We start from the raw sequence: 23,827 nt of genomic DNA, 5'->3' as shown, positions 1-23,827 counted from the left end.
TAATCAATAAAGGGGCTGTTTCAGGGGCAAATGGGTACCAATAGGTGTAACAGTCCAAACTTCACTAAACTGTTAAAAATCATTTCAGAGAGAATAGTTGCTGCATTGACTGTGAGAAGGTGCAATTATGGACTACTTCATCTTCATAAAAGAAATTTAAAACTTTAGTCAAGAAAATCTTTACTCTCAAATTAAGGGTATGCGTACCGCGTATTGAGAAACACTGATCTAAGAACTATATTGTCTTCCACCCAGCATGAAGCATGAAAATATCCCATTTATCTGGTCTGGTCTAGCAGGAAGATTAGGAAAGAGAAATGTGTTTTATCTGCTAATTTCTTTCATTGAGTCTTGCTAGACCAGTTCAGGATCCCACTAAGAAGACTAGAGCTCCTCGTTATTCCCTTCAGTATTGTAAATGTGAGGGACCATTCTACGATTATTGTTTTGACAGAGATTGAGTCAGTCGGGGGTCCCTAGTTGGATGTATGTTTTGGTTTGTTCAAATTGTTAGTTATAAGTGGTTTTTTTACTGGTATGTTTAATTTCAGCTTTAGCATGGGATACTAACAAGTTCCAAGGCTGCACCAATTCTTATACTGTACTGATGATGACAGCAGTTTCTCTGTCCCCATCTGCTGGTGGAATGACACAACCCATTAGTCTGGGTAGTCTAGTAGAACTTGAGGAAAAGAAAATAGCAGCTAAGAACAAATTTCACCATTGTGCTATTGAGCATGTATTCTTATAAGCATGATTAAATCAAGTACCCTCTGCTCTATGTTTATTATCAAATACTATGCTAGAGGAGAAGAGAGACAGTTGACATTGTACCCAATGCCATAAGAAAAGTAATTCCCAAAGTAAAAGAATAATGGGACAGGAGGGAAAAATTTGGAAATGAATCTTAGTAATATCTGGAAATTTAACTGCACAGGACTAGGAAACTAATTGAAAAAAAGTCTCCTCACCTCTTCAAATAACTCCAGGCTGTAGGTATTGTCATCATCAGCAAAGTAAACAATTCCAGACTCACTGTTGTTTTTATTAAAAGTCTCCCTCAGCCACCGGAGAGCTAGGTTCCTCTGCATTGTTCCTCGAGGAATGCGGGGATCCCTCATGTCTCCTCTCAACTTATAGTTGTGGGGTGTTTCCACATTAAGATGGGTGTAGTTAAGTCCTGTCTCTCGCAACATTCTTGTTACAAGAGGGGTCCGTCTTTGAGAATCTTCCACTAGAATCCAGTGCAAATTGGGCACATGTAACAAAGTGTTGGCAAGACGTGTTAACTCTGCTTTCTGTACTGGGCGACTATACGTAGGTGTGATAACATGGATAGTGGGTAGGTTATCAGACCACGGAGGTGGCCTTGTGTAAACGTACTCCGTCCTGACCACTTCCACTATGTCTCTGTCAGATGAACAATATTCCTTCAAGTCTGAGCCCTGGCCTAGATCCCGCCTTCCATCACTTCCTTCATCTATAAGAAGAAGACAACCATAGATCAGAGTCTAACAGTGTTAAACTGTCCTCCTCTAAAAGCAATAAGCTTCAGTGAGCTGCTATCTTAGAAAAATCTGGATTTCAACCATTCTTGGGAAATTTTATATTAATACTGCAATCCACATAGAACACTAACCTTCTAATTCTATAAATATGTGCAGAGAATTTAACGCTCAACATATAAAGTTGTGGTGCACAAGTTATAGAATAATGCTAGTTACGTGCATAACTTAATTGGTAAATTAGCTGATATTTGGCATTAACAACCAATGATTGGCTATAATTGTGGTTAATTTGCACTTATTTGCAGTTATACACGTAACTGCCCTTAGTTGGGATTCTATAAATTGAGGTCCAGATTCTATAAAAGATGCCTAAATGTAGGTGCTTAACATTTAATTAGCTTAATTGGTGCCGATAATAAGCTTAATGGGCTCAATAATTGTCTTAAATTAAAGTTAATTGCTAGTTATGCACCAAAATTGGTAAGGGGTTAAGGGCAAATTATGGGCATGTTTTCCGTGTAGGCGCCAGTATTTAGGCCAAGAAAACATTAGCATAAATAGAGGCGCCTAGCGGTTATGCATGGGCAGGAGCAAAGGAAGGTCGCTCCTGCCGCGATTCACTGCTGGACCACCAGGTATACTTAAAGTATATGGGGGAGGTGGGAGGGAGATAAAAATAATCAGAATTGGCTAGGACAGGAAGCAGGAGGGATCCCTCCTTTCTTGGCCCCCGCTGGACCATCAGGTCTCACGGCAGACCCAGTAGAGGCCTGTAAGGCGCAGGGAAGGTGGGGGGTTGGGTATAGAGCCTGGCAGGGCAAGGCAAGGCATCTGAATATTACCCCCCCCCCCGAATATTAACCCCCGGTTTATATTTGAGCCAACCTTTTTTCCTCCTTTTTTGGGGGAGAAAAGGTTACCTTGGTTTATATTGGAATATATACGGTAACTGAAGATTGACAGCCATTATGTGCTGCATTCCTCGGTGCATATCATCAGGGCCTGAGTGCGCAAAATCTATAGCATACAATTACGAGGAATGTGTGGACCTGGAATGGACCTGGACAGGTATAGAATACTATCAGTTACAACCTTGACAACAATTAGGCATAAGCATTTACACCAGCCATTGAGCAAGCGTAATTGCTCACGCCTAAGATTAAGCAATGTAACAGTGGCTTTACACTAGTATTCTATGACAGCAATTACACACATAATTATCTATACAAGATTCACGCATCATCTCGGCACCTAACTTTAGTTGACATGTAGAGAATTATCCCTTAAAACCAATTGTTTATATACATTTCTATATGAAAAAATTTTCAATAAACAAACCTTGAGTACAAAAACCAAAACCTATTAATTTAGAACAAGGGATGTCTTGTATAAAATAGGAATCTGCATTTTAAATGGGTATATGGTGAAATATAGTCCAGTTATTGGAAGTACTGTAAGTACCACCTATGTAACAATGGGCTGGGTGAGCCATAACTCATGATCTGCAATCTGTATTACATTTAAGAGATCTTTGTAACCTAACAAATTACAGACAAGTTGCAATTCACAGATTATGAGGTACCATTGTTATAATGGGATGTCTGTTTTCACTGTAGGGTTAATTCATATGAAAGAGAACTAAAAAAAAAAAAAAAAAGGTTTGTGTAAAAATACGTTTGGACAATTGTTTATGTATATTAAAAAATTTATATACCGCATATACAACCAAAAAGGATTAAAGCGGATTACAATATAACTCAATTCAAATTATGAAAAGAACTCCATTTAAACAGAAAAGAAAAAAAGAATAACATTTCTAATACATAATCCTCTATAATAAAACTCTAAGCGCGCATGTGCACTTAGGAGACCGTGATCCCTGCCACCGTGCTGTGTGCTTCCATGGCCACATTCCATTTGTGGCGCATGTGCCGGCTTGCAGCGCGTGGGGTGGCTTGTGGTGCGTGCGGTGGATTGAGCTGCAGTTTGTCTCAGCAACGGCAGGAGTTTGTCGTGTGGGTGCTGCGAGATGTCCCATGCTGGTAAGAAGTGGAGGGGGAGAGGGAAAGGGGGCTGCTTTAGGGAGAGGGGTGTGCTGAGGGAAGACAGCAATCATGCTTTGTTCTGGGAGGGGGGAAACAGAAGGGGGGCAAGGAGAGACAGGCAGGAATGGCACAACAGATAAATACAGGCAGGCAGGGGGCCAGGGAGAGAGACAGAAAGAAAGACAGACAGACAGACAGCGTCCAAGAAGAGAGAGACAAAGAAAAATAGACAGACAGACCAACAGTGACCAAGGAGAAAGAAAAACAAAAACAGACTGACAGCCAGCGGCCAAAGAGAGAGAGACAAAGAAAAAAAGACAGACAAAGGCCAAGGAGAGAGAGAGAAAAAAAAAGAAAGACAGACAGGGGGCCAGGGCGAGACACAGACAGAAAGAATGCCAGAGAGACAGATAGACAGACAGAAAGCAGCCAAGGAGAGAGAGAGACAGAAAGACAGACAGAAAGCAGCCAAGGAGAGAAAGAGACAGACAGACAGTGGCCAAGGAGAGAGAGAAAGAAAGAAAGAAAGACAGACACATCTATTCTAGCACCTGTTAATGTAACGGGCTTAAAGACTAGTATCCTATAATATCCAAATTAATAAATGAAATTAATTAATTAAATGCAAATTTAAAAATTATAAAATATAAAAATTATAAGAATTTATAAATGCAGACTGCAGTCCCAAATTCATCTCATCAATTTAAAAAGGCTAGTTGAAAAAAATGTGCCTTTAAATGTCTTGAAATTTTGAAACGATTCCTCCTTTCTCAATTCCACAGGCAAACTGTTCCATAATATTGGGACTAGATAATAAAATGCACAATTTCTAGTCGAGGCTAGATGAGCCCCTCCCTCAGTAGGAGTGTTACTTTTGGGAGATGCATTTTGAGTGCTGTAGTTAAGGCTCCACTGTCTGAGTGCACATGATTTTGGGGCACTGACATTGGGTGCACAAATAATTGAGTGCTGTTTAATCTAGTCAACTTTATATCTCATGATGCACTTCAAGTGTATTCCATTAGCAACATTTTAAATTACTCAGGGGCCCTTTTACTAAAGCTTAGCACAAGCTCGAATTATATACTATGGACCTCCTAGAATTTAGTGCACACTAATTCTGTTAGTGCATGCTAAGCGTTATTATTAAGGCTCCTGAATGTCATAGAATGAAATGATGACGATCTTTCTAGATTGCTCAAAACTGTTCAACATGAATGAAAAAAAATTGAAGTGGAGAAGTAGGAACATTTTGTTTGTTAATATCTTGGATGGGGAAGCAAGGATGAAAGGTAGACAAATGTTGCCTCTTGAACCAGAGCATAATACCATGCAGGATCTATCTCTTCATTTTGTTAATGTTTATGGATATATAATGATATAAACACACAATAGAAACTTAGGAGACCATGCCGGGGGGGGGGGGGGGGGGGGGGGGAGGGTGTGTGTCATAGTCATAATAACATAGTAGATGATGGCAGATAAAGACCCGAATGGTCCATCCAGTCTGCCCAACCTGATTCAATTTAAATTTTTTATATCCGGTTTTGCTTCCGTTAGTTTCAATGGATGTCTCTTATCTGGCCTTCTTACTTCCATTGCTTTCAGTGGAAGTAAAACCTGGATGTCTCAATCCCTTTTTTTCTGGAGCCATATGGTAACCCTAGTGTTGGTGGAGGGAACATCTTAAATGATGTTTTTCCAATAGGTAAACAACTGTATACTCACATGGAAAGCTTTGAAAATTCCACTTTTAAAGTAGCAGTTCTGTAGCTAGCTAGAAATGACTTTTCGCTAAAGAGCATATAGCACAGTATTGAAAGGGTACAAGTTGAAACAGCCTTGATTTTACCCCACTGTATTCAGGAAGATGTAGCTACCCATTTCTTTTGGAATGCAATAGAGAAGTACAGAGCCACATCTCCATGTAGTCAAAAGAATAAAACCACAATTGGTTTGGCTTGTTCCCCTAGATGGGGATCTCTATGGTTACCCTATTTACACATCATATTGATATTAATTTTGAATTTTGGAATTATTTCAGCATAATCTAAACTAAACTAAACTAAACCTTAAGTTTATATACTGCATCCTCTCCATAAAGATAGAGCTCGGCACAGTTTACAGGAATTTTAATATCATTTAGATCATCACAAATCTGTTCTTTTGGTTTCACTTGACTTATCTGCGGCATTTGACACCATAGACCATCATTTACTCATTAAAAGACTATCCTCAGTTGGAATCTCTGACCAAGTACTAAACTGGTTCAAATCATACTTTCAAGATCGATCAGCTAAAGTTATTTTTAATAGCTCATCATCAAACACTTTCACCAGTTCATACGGGATTCCTCAAGTTTCAATTCTTTCCCCACTTTTATTTAATATCTTTCTATCACCTCTCTTAACCCTCAGTCAATCTATAGGATTCTCCTCTTATGCATATGCAGATGATATTCAGCTCTTGTACCCCTTAAATACAGCAGATCTCAATGAGATAACAACCATAAACAACAAACTAAAACAAATAAGCCAATGGGTAAAGGATAATATGTTGGCATTGAACGCAACCAAATATTCCGTAATGTTTTTCCCATGGAAAAATGATCTTACACTTTCATCACAGATTCTCTTAGACAATACCCCTCTTCAAAAAGTAACCACAACAAAAATATTGGGAGTAACATTAGATCAGGAGCTTACCTATCATGACCAGATTAGTTCAGTGGTAAAAAATTGTTCTTCCAAATTGTGTCTCATTAGATCATTATCAAAAGTCTTAAAGCCCAAAGCCCTTAACATTCTAATACATTCATTAATCATGTCAAGGCTGGACTATTGTAATTCTTTATATCAGGGCATAATACAAAAAGAAATAAGAAGATTACAGATAAAACAAAACACAGCAATAAAAATTATCACTAACTCAAAAAAATACGATCACGTTACACTACTTCTACAAGCAGCTTATTGGCTACCAATCACACAGAATAACCTTTAAAATTTTATTGTTAACTTTTAAAATTCAACAAACTCATGCTCCAACTTTTTTACATCGTTTCTTAATACCGTATTCTCCATCTAGAGCATTAAGATCAACACAACAGCTATTGACTATTCCTTCATTAAAGATAATAGGAACCAGAAGATCTACCATTTTCTCAGTTATAGCACCCCAGCTTTGGAACAATTTACCAATTTATATTCGTAATGAATCTTCTTTAGAAAAATTCAAGCGCTCTTTAAAAAGTTTTTTGTTCAAGGACGCTTTTGAAAAATAGACAACACAATTTTTTTCTCTTTCCTTTCTTTTTTTTTCCTTTTGTGTTACCCACCAAATGTGTTCCCCACTAAATGTTTTCTTTTTCTCTTTAAAGATTGTATTTCATACCTTTCACCTTCCGTATCAGTTATGTATTAGAATGGATAGAATTTGATTGTAATTATGTTAAAAAGTTTTGTTTTACCCCCCATTTTTAAAATGTTATACGCTTTGAAGCTTTTGATATTGCGTACATAACAAAAATTTAATAAACTTGAAACTTGGAAGGAAAAACATAATAAGAATTAGTGACTGTAAAGAGGGTAGCGAGATTTACATTTTTGAGAATAGCCAAGTTTTCAGATGCTTTTGGAATAATGGAAGGAGCCCAGATTCTGCAGCAGGGCAGAAAGGTTATTCCAAAGCTCAGTGATTTTGAAGCAAAGAGATTTCCCTAATTTTCCCACATAGATGACGCTTTTTAACGGGGGGAAAGATAGTATAAGTTTTTGGGTAGATCTGGTAGTGTCAGGTCTCGAAGAATTCCAAGATAGTAGAATTAGGGGAGGAAGAATGCCATGCAGGATCTTGAAGCCAGTGAAGTTTTGACAGAAGCAAGGAAACCTGATCAAATTTACTTTTTGCGAAGATCAACCTAGCCGCAGTGTTCTGGATCCGCTGAAGTCTTTGAAGACTTTTCTTGGTAAGACTTAAATGGAGTTTGAATAGTCCAGTCTGGAAAGAATGATTGATTGTACAAGGACAGCAAAATGTTGTTGGTGGAAGCAGGATCTCACTTTTCTCAACATGTGAAGACTAAAAAAACATTTTTTTACCAGAGAGTTGAGATGGTCATTAAATGAAAGTGTAGAAATACTTTTGCTCATTCTTTTTGGGATTGTTGGACTATATGCTCCTTTTGGAGGACTATAGTAACTTATATCTAATGCCTTTTCCCCTGTACCCTCTCGGGCACAGTGGAGCAATTGGTCTTGGACTTCCCAGGAGCTTTCCGCAGTTTGTCTAAGGGGGGTTCCCTGTGGTGTCGTAAGGTGTGTCTCCTTGCTCGTAAATGCATCCTGCAATCTTGGACAGTCCCAGAACCACCATCCTTTTGGAGATGGCATTCCTTGGTGCATAATTTGGCCTTGTGGGAGGCCCGTGAGATGGTGGGCTGCCCATGCAGACGTGGTCACTTTTTGCTTGTTTGGGATGCTTATCTGAATTCTCTGTCCCTGAGGGCGTAGCCTCATTTTGAATACTATTCATTAGGAAGTCCATGAAATGTTGAACTTTAGCTCGGCACCAGATACTGCAATACCTTCTCTTCTTTTTTTTAAATTTAGTCCAAGGGCCACAACAGCCTGGACCCCTGAGGTGTTAAAGACCTCTGGGTCACCTTCATTACTGCTCTCATGTGCGTGTGTGTGTGTGAGGGGGGGGTTGTTATGCTTTGTTGGGGTGGGATTGGGTGGGTTATGTTTCTTTGCACAGTTGTGCCTTGTTGACTGTATATTTTGGATTCTGTTGGTTCTATTTTTCTATTAATAAAAAAGATTTGAGCATAAATTGCACGTGCAAATTGGGCATATAATATTTAATATTAATATTGGGTGCATAATATTTAACGCATTTTATAGAATTTGGGTATTAGTGTGCTCCTTTGTGAGCTTTCGTGAGATTTTTGGGAAAAGATTATTGCTTAATTCTAAAATTGTTTTGTTTTGATGAGTAAAGATTTACTATTGGTAAATGAAAATGTAGAGTCAGTAATGATGCCCACAACTTTTCTTGAGAATTCAATCTGCAGTGTTGGACCAGAAGGTAATAAAATGAGTGTGGGTAGCTGATCTAATTTGGGGCCAAGCCAAAGTAGTTTTGTTTTAGACTCATTCAGCTTAATTTGTACAGTGAGCGTCCAGGATTGGAGTTTCGTTATGCATGCTATTATATTCTCAATGAGGTTCTTTGTAAACATACAGAGGGGCATAATCGAAAGGGATGTCTAAGTCCGTTCATGTCCATCTTGCAAGTCGTCCAAAGTTAAAAAAGAGCCTAAGACACATTTTCGAAAGATACGTCTAACTTTTTTCTACTTTCGAAAATCATCTAATTATACGTCCTGCCGATTTGATCGTCCAAGCCGCTAAATCGTCCATCTTTATACCACATTTCCGTCCAACTTTCTGTCCAAGTCCAAAACGCCTAGAACAAGCACTGTTGGACGTGGGAGGGGTCTGCAAAGTGACTGACTGCACACCTAGACATGCCATCTAAATAGTGGGGTACCTTACAGGGCACTGCTGTGAACTTCACAAAAAGGGTGCTATGGCTTCTCCTCGCTACAGCTCCCTTAAAAGTGACAGTGAGTCCCCCAAACCACCTCCAGAATCCCCTGGACCCACCTATCTACCATCCCAATAGCCCTTATGGCTGCAGGAGCCACTTATATGCCAGTACAAAAGGGTTTTGGGGGTATATAGGGCAGTGCACATGTGTCAGTATCAATGCAGTGATTACAGGGGCTTATGGGCATGGGTCCTCCTCTCTATGGGTCCCTAACCCACCCACAAGACGACTTAAGCTGCCTCTGGGCTGGACGACTAGGCTTTCCTATGCCAGGCTGTCTGGAGGCTGAAATTTAAAGTTATGAATAAAATTTTTATGAGGGTGGGGGGGTTGGTGATCACTGGGGTAGTGTGTGGGGGTCTGTGTTATGTGTTTGCAGTGCTTATCTGGTGAGTTTAGGTGGGTCTTTGTGACTTAGATCATGTTTTACATGGTCTAAGTCACAACGTCCAAGTTCCGTCTAGGCTCTGTTGTTAAACGTTCAGTTATACATGCTGTACGACTAAGCCTAAGCCGGCTCATATCCCGCCCAGCTCCCACCCTCGACATGCCTTCTGAAACGCCCCATTTAGCTTTGAACGTTGAGCGGCACTATGAAGGCCTAGGTCGTTTAGAAATACGTCCAAAACCCGGCTTTATTATCGGTGCTTGGACGTTTTTGAGAAATGTTCATCCAAGTGCCGACTTAGGCCGGTTTTTGGACATTTTTCTCTTTCGATTCTGAGCACCACAGCATTTAACAATATTCAAAAAATGTTACCAATTATTTCTTAAAAGCATAGGAATAATCCTACATGCTAATTATAGAAGAGAACAGAGCAGCTTGTGCCAGCATTAATAATGATAAATAGAGAGAAAAAGAGGGGACGTCCATTATTAAGATTATGATGAATACTGTATTATTATTGCTATTGGAAAATTAGGATCTTACCTGGATATTCTTCTTTCTGTTAATAAACATAGGAGTCTGCACTGTAGGTGAATATCCTCTGGTCGCGAATTGTTGATGAAGGATGTCAGTCGCATCTTTCAGCTCCTCCTCCTTCATCAATGTAGTAGTACAAAGCCCTCTTCAGTTTGTACCAAAGCATTCAATATCCACTATAAAAGAAGAAAGTAGAAGGAGGGGCATGGGGAACTTCCCTGGCACAATAGTACATTTCTATTCTGCTCTGTAACTCATGAAAAAGAAAAATAGTTAGCATGAACTAATAACATAGGTGTAACAATGAGCCACCCTGCTGTGTGTAACAAGCACAACCATGTATGGAGTTCAGGTACTTAACAAACTTATGGCTTTATTAGTCATATACTGTATGATTATATGCATTTCCAACTGACAGGAGAAAACTCTAGCTCTGGACTATAGGTTTATCCAAGGCAGAAAGTAGGCACATTGAAAACTGACAGGATGGGCCATACAGACTCCTACCTGTATGTGTATTAACAGAAAGAAGATTATCCAGATAAGAACCTAATCTTCCATTCAATTACATAAACATAGGACTCTGTACTGTAGGTGATGTATCAAAGCAGTAGCAGATGCCTAGGGTGGGACTGATGATTCTGCCTGCAAAACTGAGGACCCAAAAACAACGTCCTCCCGAGCTGCCACGTCTGTAGAATCTTGTAAAGGTATAGAGAGTAGACCAAGTAGCTGCTCTATAGATATCTTTGGGTAGCACTGCCTTGGTCTCCGCCCAGGAAGCTGCCACACTTCTAGTCAAATTAACTTTGAGAGAAATAGGTGGATGCTTGCCACAAGCAACTTATGTTGACAAAATTGCCATACAAATCTATCTGGCAATAGATGCTGGTTTGCCTTGTCGTCGCTGAGTAGTTAGAACAAACATGGTTGGAAAGATGAAAATCAATTGTCTATTCTAAATACTGTATATACTTGAATATAAATTGAACTGAATATAAACTGAGGTAACCTTTTTCTCTCCAAAAAAGGATGAAATAAGGTTGACTTGAATATAAACCAAGGGGTTTATATTCAAGTGCCCTGCCTTGCACCCCACCTTCCTTTCTTCCCCCTTCATTTTTTTATTCCCTCCTTACCCAGCCTCTGATGCCCACTACAGGCCTTCCTGAAGCCCTGGTGGTCTAGCAGTGAACCGGGACAGAAGTGATCCTTTCTGCTTCCTGTCCTGGTCAACTATAAACCATTCCCTCCCACCTCCCTGAACCCTATAGATCTTACCTTTAAAGTCCTAGTGGTCTAATGGACAGAAGCAATCTTCCTATGCTCCTGACCCATGAAAGCTGCGATCACAAATGCCTTCCGTGAGTTCCTGCTGCAATCTCACAAGTTCCTGTGGTCAGGATGCAGCCAGGACAGGATGTGACAAATATCGCTCCTGTCCCAGCTGACTGCTGAACAACCAGGGCTTCAGGCAGGTCCATGGGAGGCCTGCAGTAAATCTGGAAGAGCAGGGGGTGCATATAACCCCCCTATTTTTGGCCCTTAAATCTTGGTTTATATTTGAGTATATATGGTAGTGGAGTAAAACACTCCATATGTCCAGTCCCTGCAATGTTTTATCTTGCTTGGCCAAACCCGTAGCCTGAAAGGTGGGTAGACAGACCTCTTGGTTGATGTGAAATACTGAAGCAGCCTTCGGTAGAAAGGAAGGTACCTTGAGGACAATTCCTGCCTCCAAGATCCTGAGGTATGGTTCTCTGCATGAGAGTGCCTGCAGTTCCAAGAACCTTCTCACTGAGATTATTGCCACCAGTAACACTGCCTTCACTATGAGATCCAGAAGAGACCCCTCTTGAAGGAGCTCGTACCAGGGCTTACAAAGTCTTTTCAGTGCAATGTTAAAATTCCACGTTGGAAAGGGCTGGTGTAAGAGAGACTGCCTACACATCAGCTGCACTTGTTCTCCATCCTGATTCGCCACCGCAAAGTAGTGGCCCTTTGGACCCGCCTACACATCAGCTGGTACATGCTAATATCTTTCCAGCACTTTGCAACGCACGCCAAAGGAGCGTGCTTAAGGAGCAAGGTTCTGCTCCTTAATGCGCTCCTATGTGCGCTTTTCTGGCTTCCTCTCTATTCCCTCCTGATTTTTACCCTTCTCCACAGTCCATTACAAATATCTTCTATAAAAATTTCAACAAAAATCCACTCTTTTCTTTTTACCTTTTTTTTATTTTTTTTATTTTCAGGCCATTATAATTATGACTCCATGGAACTTAGTTCTGCCCAAATTCCGGTCCTGTGGGGACATCATCCATTAGCCAAAGCTAACTTAACCCTTTCTAACCCTTCAAACCTAACTAAAATCCTCCTTGGCTCTTCCCATTTTGTTACTACTTCCTCTCCCACAGGAGACTTTAAAAATAGGCCTCATCAACACTAGATCACTGCGCACTAAGCATCACATCATTAAAGACCTCATAACCAATTATTCTCTGGATCTTTTATGCATGGTAGAAACCTGGCTAAATGAAGGCGATGAAGCTTATTTAACTTACTCCAGCCCTCCAGGCTATAACTACTGTTTCAACCATCGTTCAGGTAAGAAGGGGTGAGGTTTTGCAGTTATTTTTAAATCTTCTCTCTCTGTGACTGTTGACATTTCACCAACCAAATGTTTCATCGAGTCTATCCAACTCAAAATCAATACTAGCCCTACCATTGACTTAATGGTGTTGTATATTCCCCCTCCTATTAGTCAGACTACTATTATGCAAGATCTATCTCTTCTTTCTGAATTTTAAACTGCCTCCCAATTCCCACTCATATTGGGTGATTTTAACATCCATTTTGATGATTCAAATAATCCTTTAACCTTAGATTTTTTTGACCCACTTACATGACCTCAACTTTATTCTGTTATTTTCTGGCCCAACCCATTCAAAGGGGGCATACATTAGATATAATTTTTGTACCCACCTATCAGTACTCACTTTTTAAAAAGCCAGACATATTACAGGTTCCATGGTCTGACCATAGTTTCATTTTTTCATCTTATACATTACAGCCTTCCTCAGCGGTCAAATAACACCCAAAACCGTTTCCTCCAGAGATTTCATGATCTTAATGAATCCTTAACCCCAACATTATTTTCTATTAAAAATAAAGATTTTGAAACTGCAGTCCCAAATTAACAACTACAAATTTGGAACACAGCATGTCGTTCTCTTCTAGATACCTTAGTACCAATTGTCACTTGAACTATCTCTATTAAAAAACAACTTAATCCACGGTTTAATTCCACTTTACTCCTCCTTAAAAAAAGAATGTGCTCCTGGAAATGCAGATGGCGATCTAATCCCACACAACTCAACTTCTACAGATACAAGGAACACTCACAATACTATCATCAAACATTAAATGCAACAAAGAAAAAATACTATATAGATAAAATCACCAAAGCAAAGAACTCATCGGCTCTCTTCTCTATCCTTTAAAAATTAACCTATTTCAAACATAAAACGGTCATTTCCAGGGAGCAATCCCCTTCGGCTCAAAACTTAGCCAACTTTTTTCAAACTAAAATCAAGTTAATTAGGGACAAGATCATAAACACAATCTCAAGCTCCTTAGATCCTGGAATAGCTGATCACACCTCTTCTGGAACAGTAAAAAGCAGCACGCTTTGTGCTTCCTGCTCTAATTTCGTCATACCATCACTGAAAGAAATGAAATATAAAAAAACCCAAGAAGAGGAGAGCAGAAAGGACTACAGGGTGAAACTGAAAGAAGCCAAGAGAGAGATACGTTTGGCGAAGGCACAGGCGGAAGAACAAATGGCTAAAAATGTAAAAAAGGGAGATAAAAATTTTTTCAGATATATTAGTGAAAGGAGGAAGATAAAAAATGGAATTGCTAGGCTAAAAGATGCTGGGAACAAATATGTGGAGAGTGATGAGGAGAAAGCAAATGTGCTAAACAAATACTTCTGTTCTGTGTTCACAGAAGAAAATCCTGGAGAAGGACCGAGATTGTCCGGCAAAGTTACACGAGAAAATGGAGTAGATTCTGCGCCGTTCACGGAGGAGGGTGTTTATGAGCAACTTGAAAAACTGAAGGTGGACAAAGCGATGGGACCAGACGGGATCCATCCCAGGATACTAAGGGAACTCAGAGAGGTTCTGGCGAGTCCTATTAAAGACTTGTTCAACAAATCTCTGGAGACGGGAGTGATTCCTGGGGATTGGAGGAGAGCGGATGTGGTCCCAATTCATAAAAGTGGTCACAAGGATGAAGCAGGAAACTACAGGCCGGTGAGCCTCACTTCAGTTGTTGGAAAAATAATGGAAGTGTTGCTGAAAGAAAGGATAGTGTATTTCCTTGAAACTAATGGGTTACAGGATCCGAGGCAACATGGCTTTACAAAAGGTAAATCGTGCCAAACGAACCTGATTGAATTTTTTGATTGGGTGACCAGAGAGCTGGATCGAGGACATATGCTAGATGTAATTTATTTGGATTTCAGCAAAGCCTTTGATACAGTTCCTCATAGGAGACTGTTGAACAAACTTGAAGGGCTGAAGTTAGGACCCAAAGTGGTGAACTGGGTCAGAAACTGGCTGTCGGACAGACGCCAGAGGGTGGTGGTTAATGGAAGTCGCTCGAAGGAAGGAAAGGTGACTAGTGGAGTCCCTCAGGGTCCGGTGCTGGGGCCAATCCTGTTCAATATGTATGTAAGTGACATTGCTGAAGGGTTAGAAGGAAAAGTGTGCCTTTTTGCAGATGATACCAAGATTTGTAACAGAGTAGACACCGAAGAGGGAGTGGAAAATATGAAAAAGGATCTGCAAAAGTTAGAGGAATGGTCTAATGCCTGGCAACTAAAATTCAATGCAAAGAAATGCAGAGTAATGCATTTGGGGATTAATAATAGGAAGGAACCGTATATGCTGGGAGGAGAGAAGCTGATATGCACGGACGGGGAGAGGGACCTTGGGGTGATAGTGTCCGAAGATCTAAAGGCGAAAAAACAGTGTGACAAAGCAGTGGCTGCTGCCAGAAGGATTCTGGGCTGTATAAAGAGAGGCGTAGTCAGTAGAAGGAAGAAGGTGTTGATGCCCCTTGTGACAGAAGCCGGTACCTGTATTTGCCGTAACCCGGCCTCTGCTCACCCGAGCGCAACTCCGACGTGCTTCCGATGAAGGAAGGAAGTCCTGCTGGAATATCTTTTCTTGTCAGGAAGCAAAATAGCAAAAATAAACAAGTCAGTTCACTTGTTCAAAGTCCCTTTATTCCTTGAAACGAAGTTGGGAGCAACGTCTCCCTTAAGCATTCATAAAAAAAAACCCCCAAAGTCCAAATAGAATGCTGCACACAGATAACCAAAATAAAGTCTGGAGTGGACCCACTGGAATGGGTTGCCACTGCTACCTTCAATCAGGCAATTAAGGTAAGTATCCTTTACATCCAAAAATAGCAAACAGAACTGTAGTGGGCTTGTCTTTACCTTAGGGAAGATAAAGCAACCTTACACACTCTCACTCAAGTTCTGGGCCTCTAAGCTCAGCAAGTTTAAAGCTGGGCTGAATCCAACAGAGAAACTGTTGGTGGGGGAGGGGAGTAAAGGAATTCACTTATTACTTTTCTGAAGTATCAGAATGCCAATAATGGCCCCACTATCCCGACCTGGATCTTAAGTGAATTCTCCCCAAAAGTTATGACATTTACTTCCCTCACAGTCACAGAAATGCATCCCCAATTCAGGCCACTTGAGTTACAAAACAACAATAAAAAAAAAAAACGTTTTTTTTTTTCTCAGCACAAGTCCCTGCACTTTCTCACACACAGCACAACTGCACAACAGGGTTCTAATAAACAGAGAACGGCTCCAAACCTTCAGACCTGCCACTTATCTTTATTGCATGAGCGTATCTTCAGGCAGTCCAAGGCTCTCTACCCATTCCATGGGTTCAGGTGGGGCTGGCTGGTTGGCAACAAGGTCAGTGTCAGTTTCCATCATGGTCACATCCTCACAGTCAGGAATATAGTCAGGAGAGACCCTTCCCTGAGCTGGCTCAGGGCCAACTAACTTTCCTCTCCTCAGAGCAGCCTCTATATTGTTCAAACGAACACACCCTGCTCTCTGAGGGGGAGGAGTTACCTGCCTTGATTGCTTAGCTTGTTTTACCTTTCTCACCATGGGCCTCAGCTGGGAGTGAACAGGAGGAGGGAGGTCCCTCTCAGGCTCTTCTGAGCTGTTCTGCTCTCCTTCCTCTACTCCCTGCAGTTCAGCCTGCTTCCAGTTAAAGGGAAATGTACCTTTTTTCCTGGGACTAGTCACAATCCTATCCCCGTGGTTAGCTCGCTGAATGGCTGTATAAGGTTTAGCCACCGGCAGCTCTGGAATGAGCGGAGCCACTGGGGACGGATTGTGACATACCCTCACCCTTAAGGAGTGATTGTCCCTATTTTCCCGGGGCAACTCACTATCCTCTTGCATACGAGACAGAGTGTCCACATTCACACTTAACTTGCCAGGGCGATGCAAAACCTTGAACCTAAACGTTTGCAGTGCCAAGTACCATCGTGTTAGCCTCGCGTTGTTATTTCGCATAGTGTTCAGCCACTTCAGGGCTGCGTGGTCGGTCACTAAGGTAAATTCTCTTTCCTGCAAGTAGTGTTCAAGGGTTTGCATAGCCCATTTGGCTGCCAGACATTCCAACTCCACCGTGGCATAACTCCTTTCGTTAGGATGTAACTTGCGGCTGAGGAAGAGGACTGGATGTTCTACCCCTTGAACCTCTTGGCTTAATATCGCCCCCAACCCTGTTCCCGACGCATCGGTTTGTAAAATTAACGGTCGCTTAAAGTCAATTGCTATGAGCACCGGGTTAGTGCACAAAGCTTCCTTTAACTCGGTTAAGGCCTGCCTTCCCTCCTCCTTCCAACGTAAGGTGTCCGGACTATTTTTTTTTAGCATGTCCGTGAGGACTGCGGCCTTGGTAGAGAATGCTGGAATAAACCTGCGGTAGTACCCGAGGAGACCCAAAAACCCCCTCAACTGTTTTTTGGAGCTAGGGATGGGGTATTCCTTTATGCAGTGTACCTTGTCCACTAAAGGCTTAATTTGCCCTCGGCCTACCACGTACCCTAGGTATTTTACCTCCTTTTGCCCTAGATAGCATTTTTTTGGGTTGATTGTAAACCCTGCCTTTCTTAGGGCCTCCAGTATCGCTTGCACATGCACCAGATGTTGGGCCCAATCCTTAGAGAAAATCACAATGTCGTCAAGGTACGCCTCTGCGTAACTATGATGCCCCCTTAGGACCTCCGTGATTCCTCTTTGGCAAGTTGCGGCTGCCCCATGAAGGCCGAAGGGCATGCGCCTGAATTGGTACAGCCCGTGGGGTGTACTAAAGGCTGTCTTTGGTCTGGCCGATGGGGATAGCGGGATTTGCCAATACCCTTTCGTTAGGTCTAACGTGGAGAGAAATTGGGCCTGACCCAACCGATCCAAGAGGTCATCCACCCGGGGCATGGGGAAGGCATCAAATTGCGAGACCTCGTTTAACTGACGGAAGTCGATGCAAAACCTGGGGGTGCCATCAGCCTTTGGAACAATAACAATCGGGCTGCTCCAAGGACTTTGGGATGGTTCGATCACCCCCAGTGTTAGCATCTCCTCCACCAGCTTGTGAACCAGTTCTTTCTTTCCCTCTGTGAGTCTATAAGGCTTCACCCGGATGACCTTCCCTGGTGTGGTGATTATCTCATGAGTGACCACTTCAGTCCGCCCCGGGATTGGCGAGAATACATCCCCAAAAGCCTGCACCAAAGCCTCCAACTGTCTGGCCTGACTGGTGGACAATTCAGTCCCAATATTGACCCCTTCATTCTGGTCCATGTCCGCTATTTGTGGGCCCAGGTCGTCGTCGGGTTTCTGCTCCGCCATCATGGTTAATATTTCCCTATCCCTCCAGGGCTTTAAGAGATTTATGTGGAAAGTCTGAACGCGGTTTGCCTCATCCCTGACCTTATAGTCCACTTCATTCACTCTCTCTATCACCGTGGAGGGTCCCTTCCATTCTGCTAGGAATTTATGAGGGTCTGTGGGTATCAGAACCAGGACCTTATCCCCTATGTTCAAGTGACGAACCCGAGTCCCCTTATCGTAATACTTTCTTTGTTTTTCTTGACTCCACTCCAAATTATGTTTGCCCACCTGGGCCACCTGTTCTAATTTTTTCCTTAGCTGGGCTAAGTAGGACACTACATTCATATCCTCGCTTCCTTGGGAGCCCCACTGATCCTTAACCACATCCAATATTCCCCTAGGGACTCTCCCAAACATCATCTCAAAAGGGCTTACCCCCAAGGAATCTTGCACTCTCTCACGCGCGGCAAACAAAACTAAGGGCAGAAAAAGATCCCAATCTCGCTTTTCGGAGCCCACCACCTTTTTAATCATTTGCTTTAATGTCTGATTGAACCTTTCCACCATCCCGTTAGCCTGGGGATGATAAGCAGCCGTTCTAAGGTGGCGGATCCCGAACCCTTGCCAAAATTTCTCCATCTCTTTTGACAGGAAATTGCTCCCTTGGTCCGTTAAGACCTCCCGGGGGAACCCCATCATACAAAAGAGGTTCATCAACTCCCTCATAAGTATTGAGGACGTTGTTTTCCGTAACGGGAAGGCCCAGGGATACCGAGTGGCCACGTCCATTATCACCAAAATGTAGCTATATCCCCTTGGAGTCCTCTCCAATGGACCCACAATATCCATAGCCACCCGGGCCCAGGGTTCTCCTATTCTGGGTATAGGTATTAACGGGGCCTTAGCTGGTCTATTCAATGAGAGCTTTTGACAGGTGGGACAAGATTTGCAAAAACTTGCTACATCCTGACCGAGGCCTGGCCAAAAAAATCTTTGGGAGACCTGAGTTTCCGTGGACTCCGTTCCTTTGTGCCCAGAAAGCGGATGATCGTGTGCTGTTTCCACTATTATCCTCCGGAACCCTTGAGGAATTACTAGCTGTTCCGTGTTGCAGTTAGAGTCCTTCCCCAATGTGAGTTTATACAATAACCCTTGTTTTACCTTAAAGCCCACTGGGGACCTAGGGGTTTGGGAAGCTTGTTTCCAGAACTCTGCCAGAGAGGCATCCGCTTTCTGCTCGGCGGCGAAAGTAGGAAATGCCTGTGTCACCTCCTTGGGTAACCAGGGAATATCCTTGCCTGTGCTAACCTGTTTCATAGCCTGGCTCCGTTGCTGCCTCTGTCTGCGGTTCTGTGCCCTAGAGCTTCGGTTCGGCCTTTGGGTTGCCTCCCCTATTACCTCCCCCCTAAAGGGAAATATATTCCCCAGTTCCTCCTCTCCGGCTGAAGAAAGGGGTCCCTGGGATCGAGTGTTCACTAGGCTTTGTTTAGGTTTGAGATACCCCTCTAAACCCTTCCAATCCCGACCCAATATGAGGTCGTAGGGTGCGCCGGGTACTATGGCTATCTTGACCCTGTCTACCTTATCCTTATTCAATATGGTCGTGGTACGGAGAGGATACCTTACCCTGTCTCCATGTACGCACTTAATAACCACAGATTCTTCCCCCTTATGCTCGGCTTCAGAGGGAAACAATTTCCTATAACATGGGGTAGACATCATGGATTGATCCGCTCCTGTGTCTACCAGAGCCTCCACCATTCTCCCGGCAACTGAGACTGTAGCTCTATAAGCCTCCGGAACCTGTGTATGTGTTCCTAGCGTTACCATCAGCTCTCTTTTAGGGTTGCAGAACTTCTGGGTATGCCCTATTTTCCCACAACGATAGCACCTCTGGGTTTTCTCAGGGACAGGCTCCTTCGCCCTAGGGTACCCTGTAGTTTTCCTAGGTGGGTCCTGACCTCGGCTGTCCTTAGCTTTTCCCAGGCCTGGTAGGGTGGTTGTCTTTCCCTCCTCATAGGCGCCTTGGGCGTCCAAATAGGCTTCTGCTACCTCTAAGGTCTGGGCTAAGGTTTTGCAGCCCTGTTTCTGCACCCAGCCCCTCAAATTCTTGGGAGCGGATTGCAGAAACTGCTCCCTGATCACCTCTAATACAATAGCCCGGGCATCCCCAAGCCATGGACTAAGCCACCTCTCAGCCAACTTAGACAGTTTTTGAGCAAGTGCCTTAGGCCTTTCCTTATCCTGCATAAGGGTTGCTCTAAACCGCTGGCGGTAATGCTCTTGAGTGTAGCCTAAGTACTCCAATATATGTGTCTTTACAGCTTGATAATTGTTAGCTACCTCAGGGGCTAGTGTCTGATAAGCAGACAGGGTTTCTCCTGCAAGGCATGGGAGTAGCCTTACAGCCCACTGACCCTGAGGCCAACCAGCAGCAGTAGCTACCCTCTCGAACGCGGATAGGAATTCATCCGGCGCATCCGCTGGTGTGATCTTACACAGATTTAGCGTGGCTAGAGGGTTAGCTGCTCCTGAGGGTTGTGGCAAATTACTATGTCCAGGCTCACTGCCTGCAGCTGTCGATGGGTTCTGCAAAATTCTAGACAGTACTTGCGTTTGCTCCCCCATCGCTAGCACCATCTCGTCGTGTTGCCGCCGAGATAATTCCTGAGACCGGTACCATAACTCCTGGTTGGTCTTTAGCACTGCTTGTAAGTCCTCACTTTGCTTCTGGCGTTCCGCCGTCAAGAACGCTATCAGCTGTTGCTGGTCCATCTTGCTGATTAACCTACAAGAAACAAAGCGAGAGAGACCAACCCAAGTGCGGTACCACTATATGAGTGTAGTCAAACTCCCTCACCCCCCTGGTCAAGCCTCTTACCAGAGCACAAGGTGAGTCTTTGCCTTTTGTTTGTAGGCCTCCTTGGCCCCCAGTCGTATAGCTGCGTTTCTGTCCTCTTATATCGATCCTCAGCCTCCTCCGACTCTGGCTCCTCACTGGTGCAGCTGGGTCAGCCAAGCCACTTGCTTCCTCTGCACCCCGGTCGGAAGACTTCCGGAACTCCGCTCTGCTCAGACTGGAACCAATACAACAAACTAAAATAACAAGCTAAAACAACAAATTATTCACAAGTCCAAAACTTTTTTTTTCCAAAAAAAGAAAAAAAATATTTTTTTTTTTCCTCCAATTCTCACAATGTCCAGCAGGAGGCGCTCATCCCACTCCTGATACCATATGTGACAGAAGCCGGTACCTGTATTTGCCGTAACCCGGCCTCTGCTCACCCGAGCGCAACTCCGACGTGCTTCCGATGAAGGAAGGAAGTCCTGCTGGAATATCTTTTCTTGTCAGGAAGCAAAATAGCAAAAATAAACAAGTCAGTTCACTTGTTCAAAGTCCCTTTATTCCTTGAAACGAAGTTGGGAGCAACGTCTCCCTTAAGCATTCATAAAAAAAAACCCCCAAAGTCCAAATAGAATGCTGCACACAGATAACCAAAATAAAGTCTGGAGTGGACCCACTGGAATGGGTTGCCACTGCTACCTTCAATCAGGCAATTAAGGTAAGTATCCTTTACATCCAAAAATAGCAAACAGAACTGTAGTGGGCTTGTCTTTACCTTAGGGAAGATAAAGCAACCTTACACACTCTCACTCAAGTTCTGGGCCTCTAAGCTCAGCAAGTTTAAAGCTGGGCTGAATCCAACAGAGAAACTGTTGGTGGGGGAGGGGAGTAAAGGAATTCACTTATTACTTTTCTGAAGTATCAGAATGCCAATAATGGCCCCACTATCCCGACCTGGATCTTAAGTGAATTCTCCCCAAAAGTTATGACATTTACTTCCCTCACAGTCACAGAAATGCATCCCCAATTCAGGCCACTTGAGTTACAAAACAACAATAAAAAAAAAAACGTTTTTTTTTTTTCTCAGCACAAGTCCCTGCACTTTCTCACACACAGCACAACTGCACAACAGGGTTCTAATAAACAGAGAACGGCTCCAAACCTTCAGACCTGCCACTTATCTTTATTGCATGAGCGTATCTTCAGGCAGTCCAAGGCTCTCTACCCATTCCATGGGTTCAGGTGGGGCTGGCTGGTTGGCAACAAGGTCAGTGTCAGTTTCCATCATGGTCACATCCTCACAGTCAGGAATATAGTCAGGAGAGACCCTTCCCTGAGCTGGCTCAGGGCCAACTAACTTTCCTCTCCTCAGAGCAGCCTCTATATTGTTCAAACGAACACACCCTGCTCTCTGAGGGGGGAGGAGTTACCTGCCTTGATTGCTTAGCTTGTTTTACCTTTCTCACCATGGGCCTCAGCTGGGAGTGAACAGGAGGAGGGAGGTCCCTCTCAGGCTCTTCTGAGCTGTTCTGCTCTCCTTCCTCTACTCCCTGCAGTTCAGCCTGCTTCCAGTTAAAGGGAAATGTACCTTTTTTCCTGGGACTAGTCACAATCCTATCCCCGTGGTTAGCTCGCTGAATGGCTGTATAAGGTTTAGCCACCGGCAGCTCTGGAATGAGCGGAGCCACTGGGGACGGATTGTGACACCCTGTACAGGTCATTGGTGAGGCCCCACTTGGAGTATTGTGTTCAGTTTTGGAGACCGTATCTGGCGAAAGACGTAAGAAGACTTGAGGCGGTCCAGAGGAGGGCGACGAAAATGATAGGAGGCTTGCACCAGAAGACATATGAGGAGAGACTGGAAGCCCTGAATATGTATACCCTAGAGGAAAGGAGAGACAGGGGAGATATGATTCAGATGTTCAAATACTTAAAGGGTATTAACGTAGAACAAAATCTTTTCCAGAGAAAGGAAAATGGTAAAACCAGAGGACATAATTTGAGGTTGAGGGGTGGTAGATTCAGGGGCAATGTTAGGAAATTCTACTTTACGGAGAGGGTGGTGGATGCCTGGAATGCGCTCCCGAGAGAGGTGGTGGAGAGTAAAACTGTGACTGAGTTCAAAGAAGCGTGGGATGAACACAGAAGATTTAGAATCAGAAAATAACATTAAAGATTGAACTAGGCCAGTTACTGGGCAGACTTGTACGGTCTGTGTCTGTGTATGGCCGTTTGGAGGAGGATGGGCAGGGGAGGGCTTCAATGGCTAGGAGGGTGTAGATGGGCTGGAGTAAGTCTTAACAGAGATTTCGGCAGTTGGAACCCAAGCACAGTACCGGGTAAAGCTTTGGATTCTCGCCCAGAAATAGCTAAGAAGAAAAAAAAAAAAAAAAAAATTTAAATTGAATCAGGTTGGGCAGACTGGATGGACCATTCGGGTCTTTATCTGCCGTCATCTACTATGTTACTATGTTACTATGAATGCATAGACTTACACCCTTAATGGTGAGATCCTAGCGAAGACTGTAGCAGAACGTGACTTAGGGGTGATCATCAGTGAGGACATGAAGACTGCCAAGCAAGTGGAGAAAGCTTCATCTAAGGCTAGACAAATCATAGGTTGTATACGTAGGAGTTTCGTCAGCCATAAGCCCGAAGTCATTATGTCATTGTATAGATCCATGGTGAGACCCCATCTGGAATACTGTGTACAATTCTGGAGGCTGCATTACCGCAAAGATGTGCTGAGACTTAAGTCAGTCCAGCGAATGGCCACCCGGATGGCCTCGGGACTCAAGGATCTCCTGTATGAGGAATGGCTGAAAAAATTGCAGCTATACTCACTTGAGGAACGCAGAGAGAGGGGAGATATGATCGAGACATTCAACTATCTCATGGACCATATCGAGGTGGAAGAGGATATCTTCTTTTTCAAAGGCCCCATGGCAACAAGAG

The 23,827-nt window shown here is 43.1% G+C and overlaps 1 protein-coding gene across 8 annotated transcripts in view; it reads right to left on the bottom strand.

Annotated features, from left to right (window-relative positions):
• Positions 1–23,827, bottom strand: part of LOC117347790 (galactosylgalactosylxylosylprotein 3-beta-glucuronosyltransferase 1) — a 160,479-nt gene that overhangs the window by 45,249 nt on the left and 91,403 nt on the right. For all 8 annotated transcript variants that reach the window (XM_033919169.1, XM_033919164.1, XM_033919168.1 and 5 more), the window contains one exon: positions 972–1,480. In XM_033919169.1, coding sequence (XP_033775060.1) covers positions 972–1,480 — 509 coding nt within the window. The remainder of the gene's footprint in view (positions 1–971; positions 1,481–23,827) is intronic.

This window comes from Geotrypetes seraphini, chromosome 13 (genome assembly GCF_902459505.1).
Source record: "Geotrypetes seraphini chromosome 13, aGeoSer1.1, whole genome shotgun sequence".
NCBI classification, from domain to species: Eukaryota; Metazoa; Chordata; class Amphibia; order Gymnophiona; family Dermophiidae; genus Geotrypetes; species Geotrypetes seraphini.
Note: the sequence above shows the minus strand (reverse complement) of the source record. Positions and strands in the feature narration are given on the sequence as shown.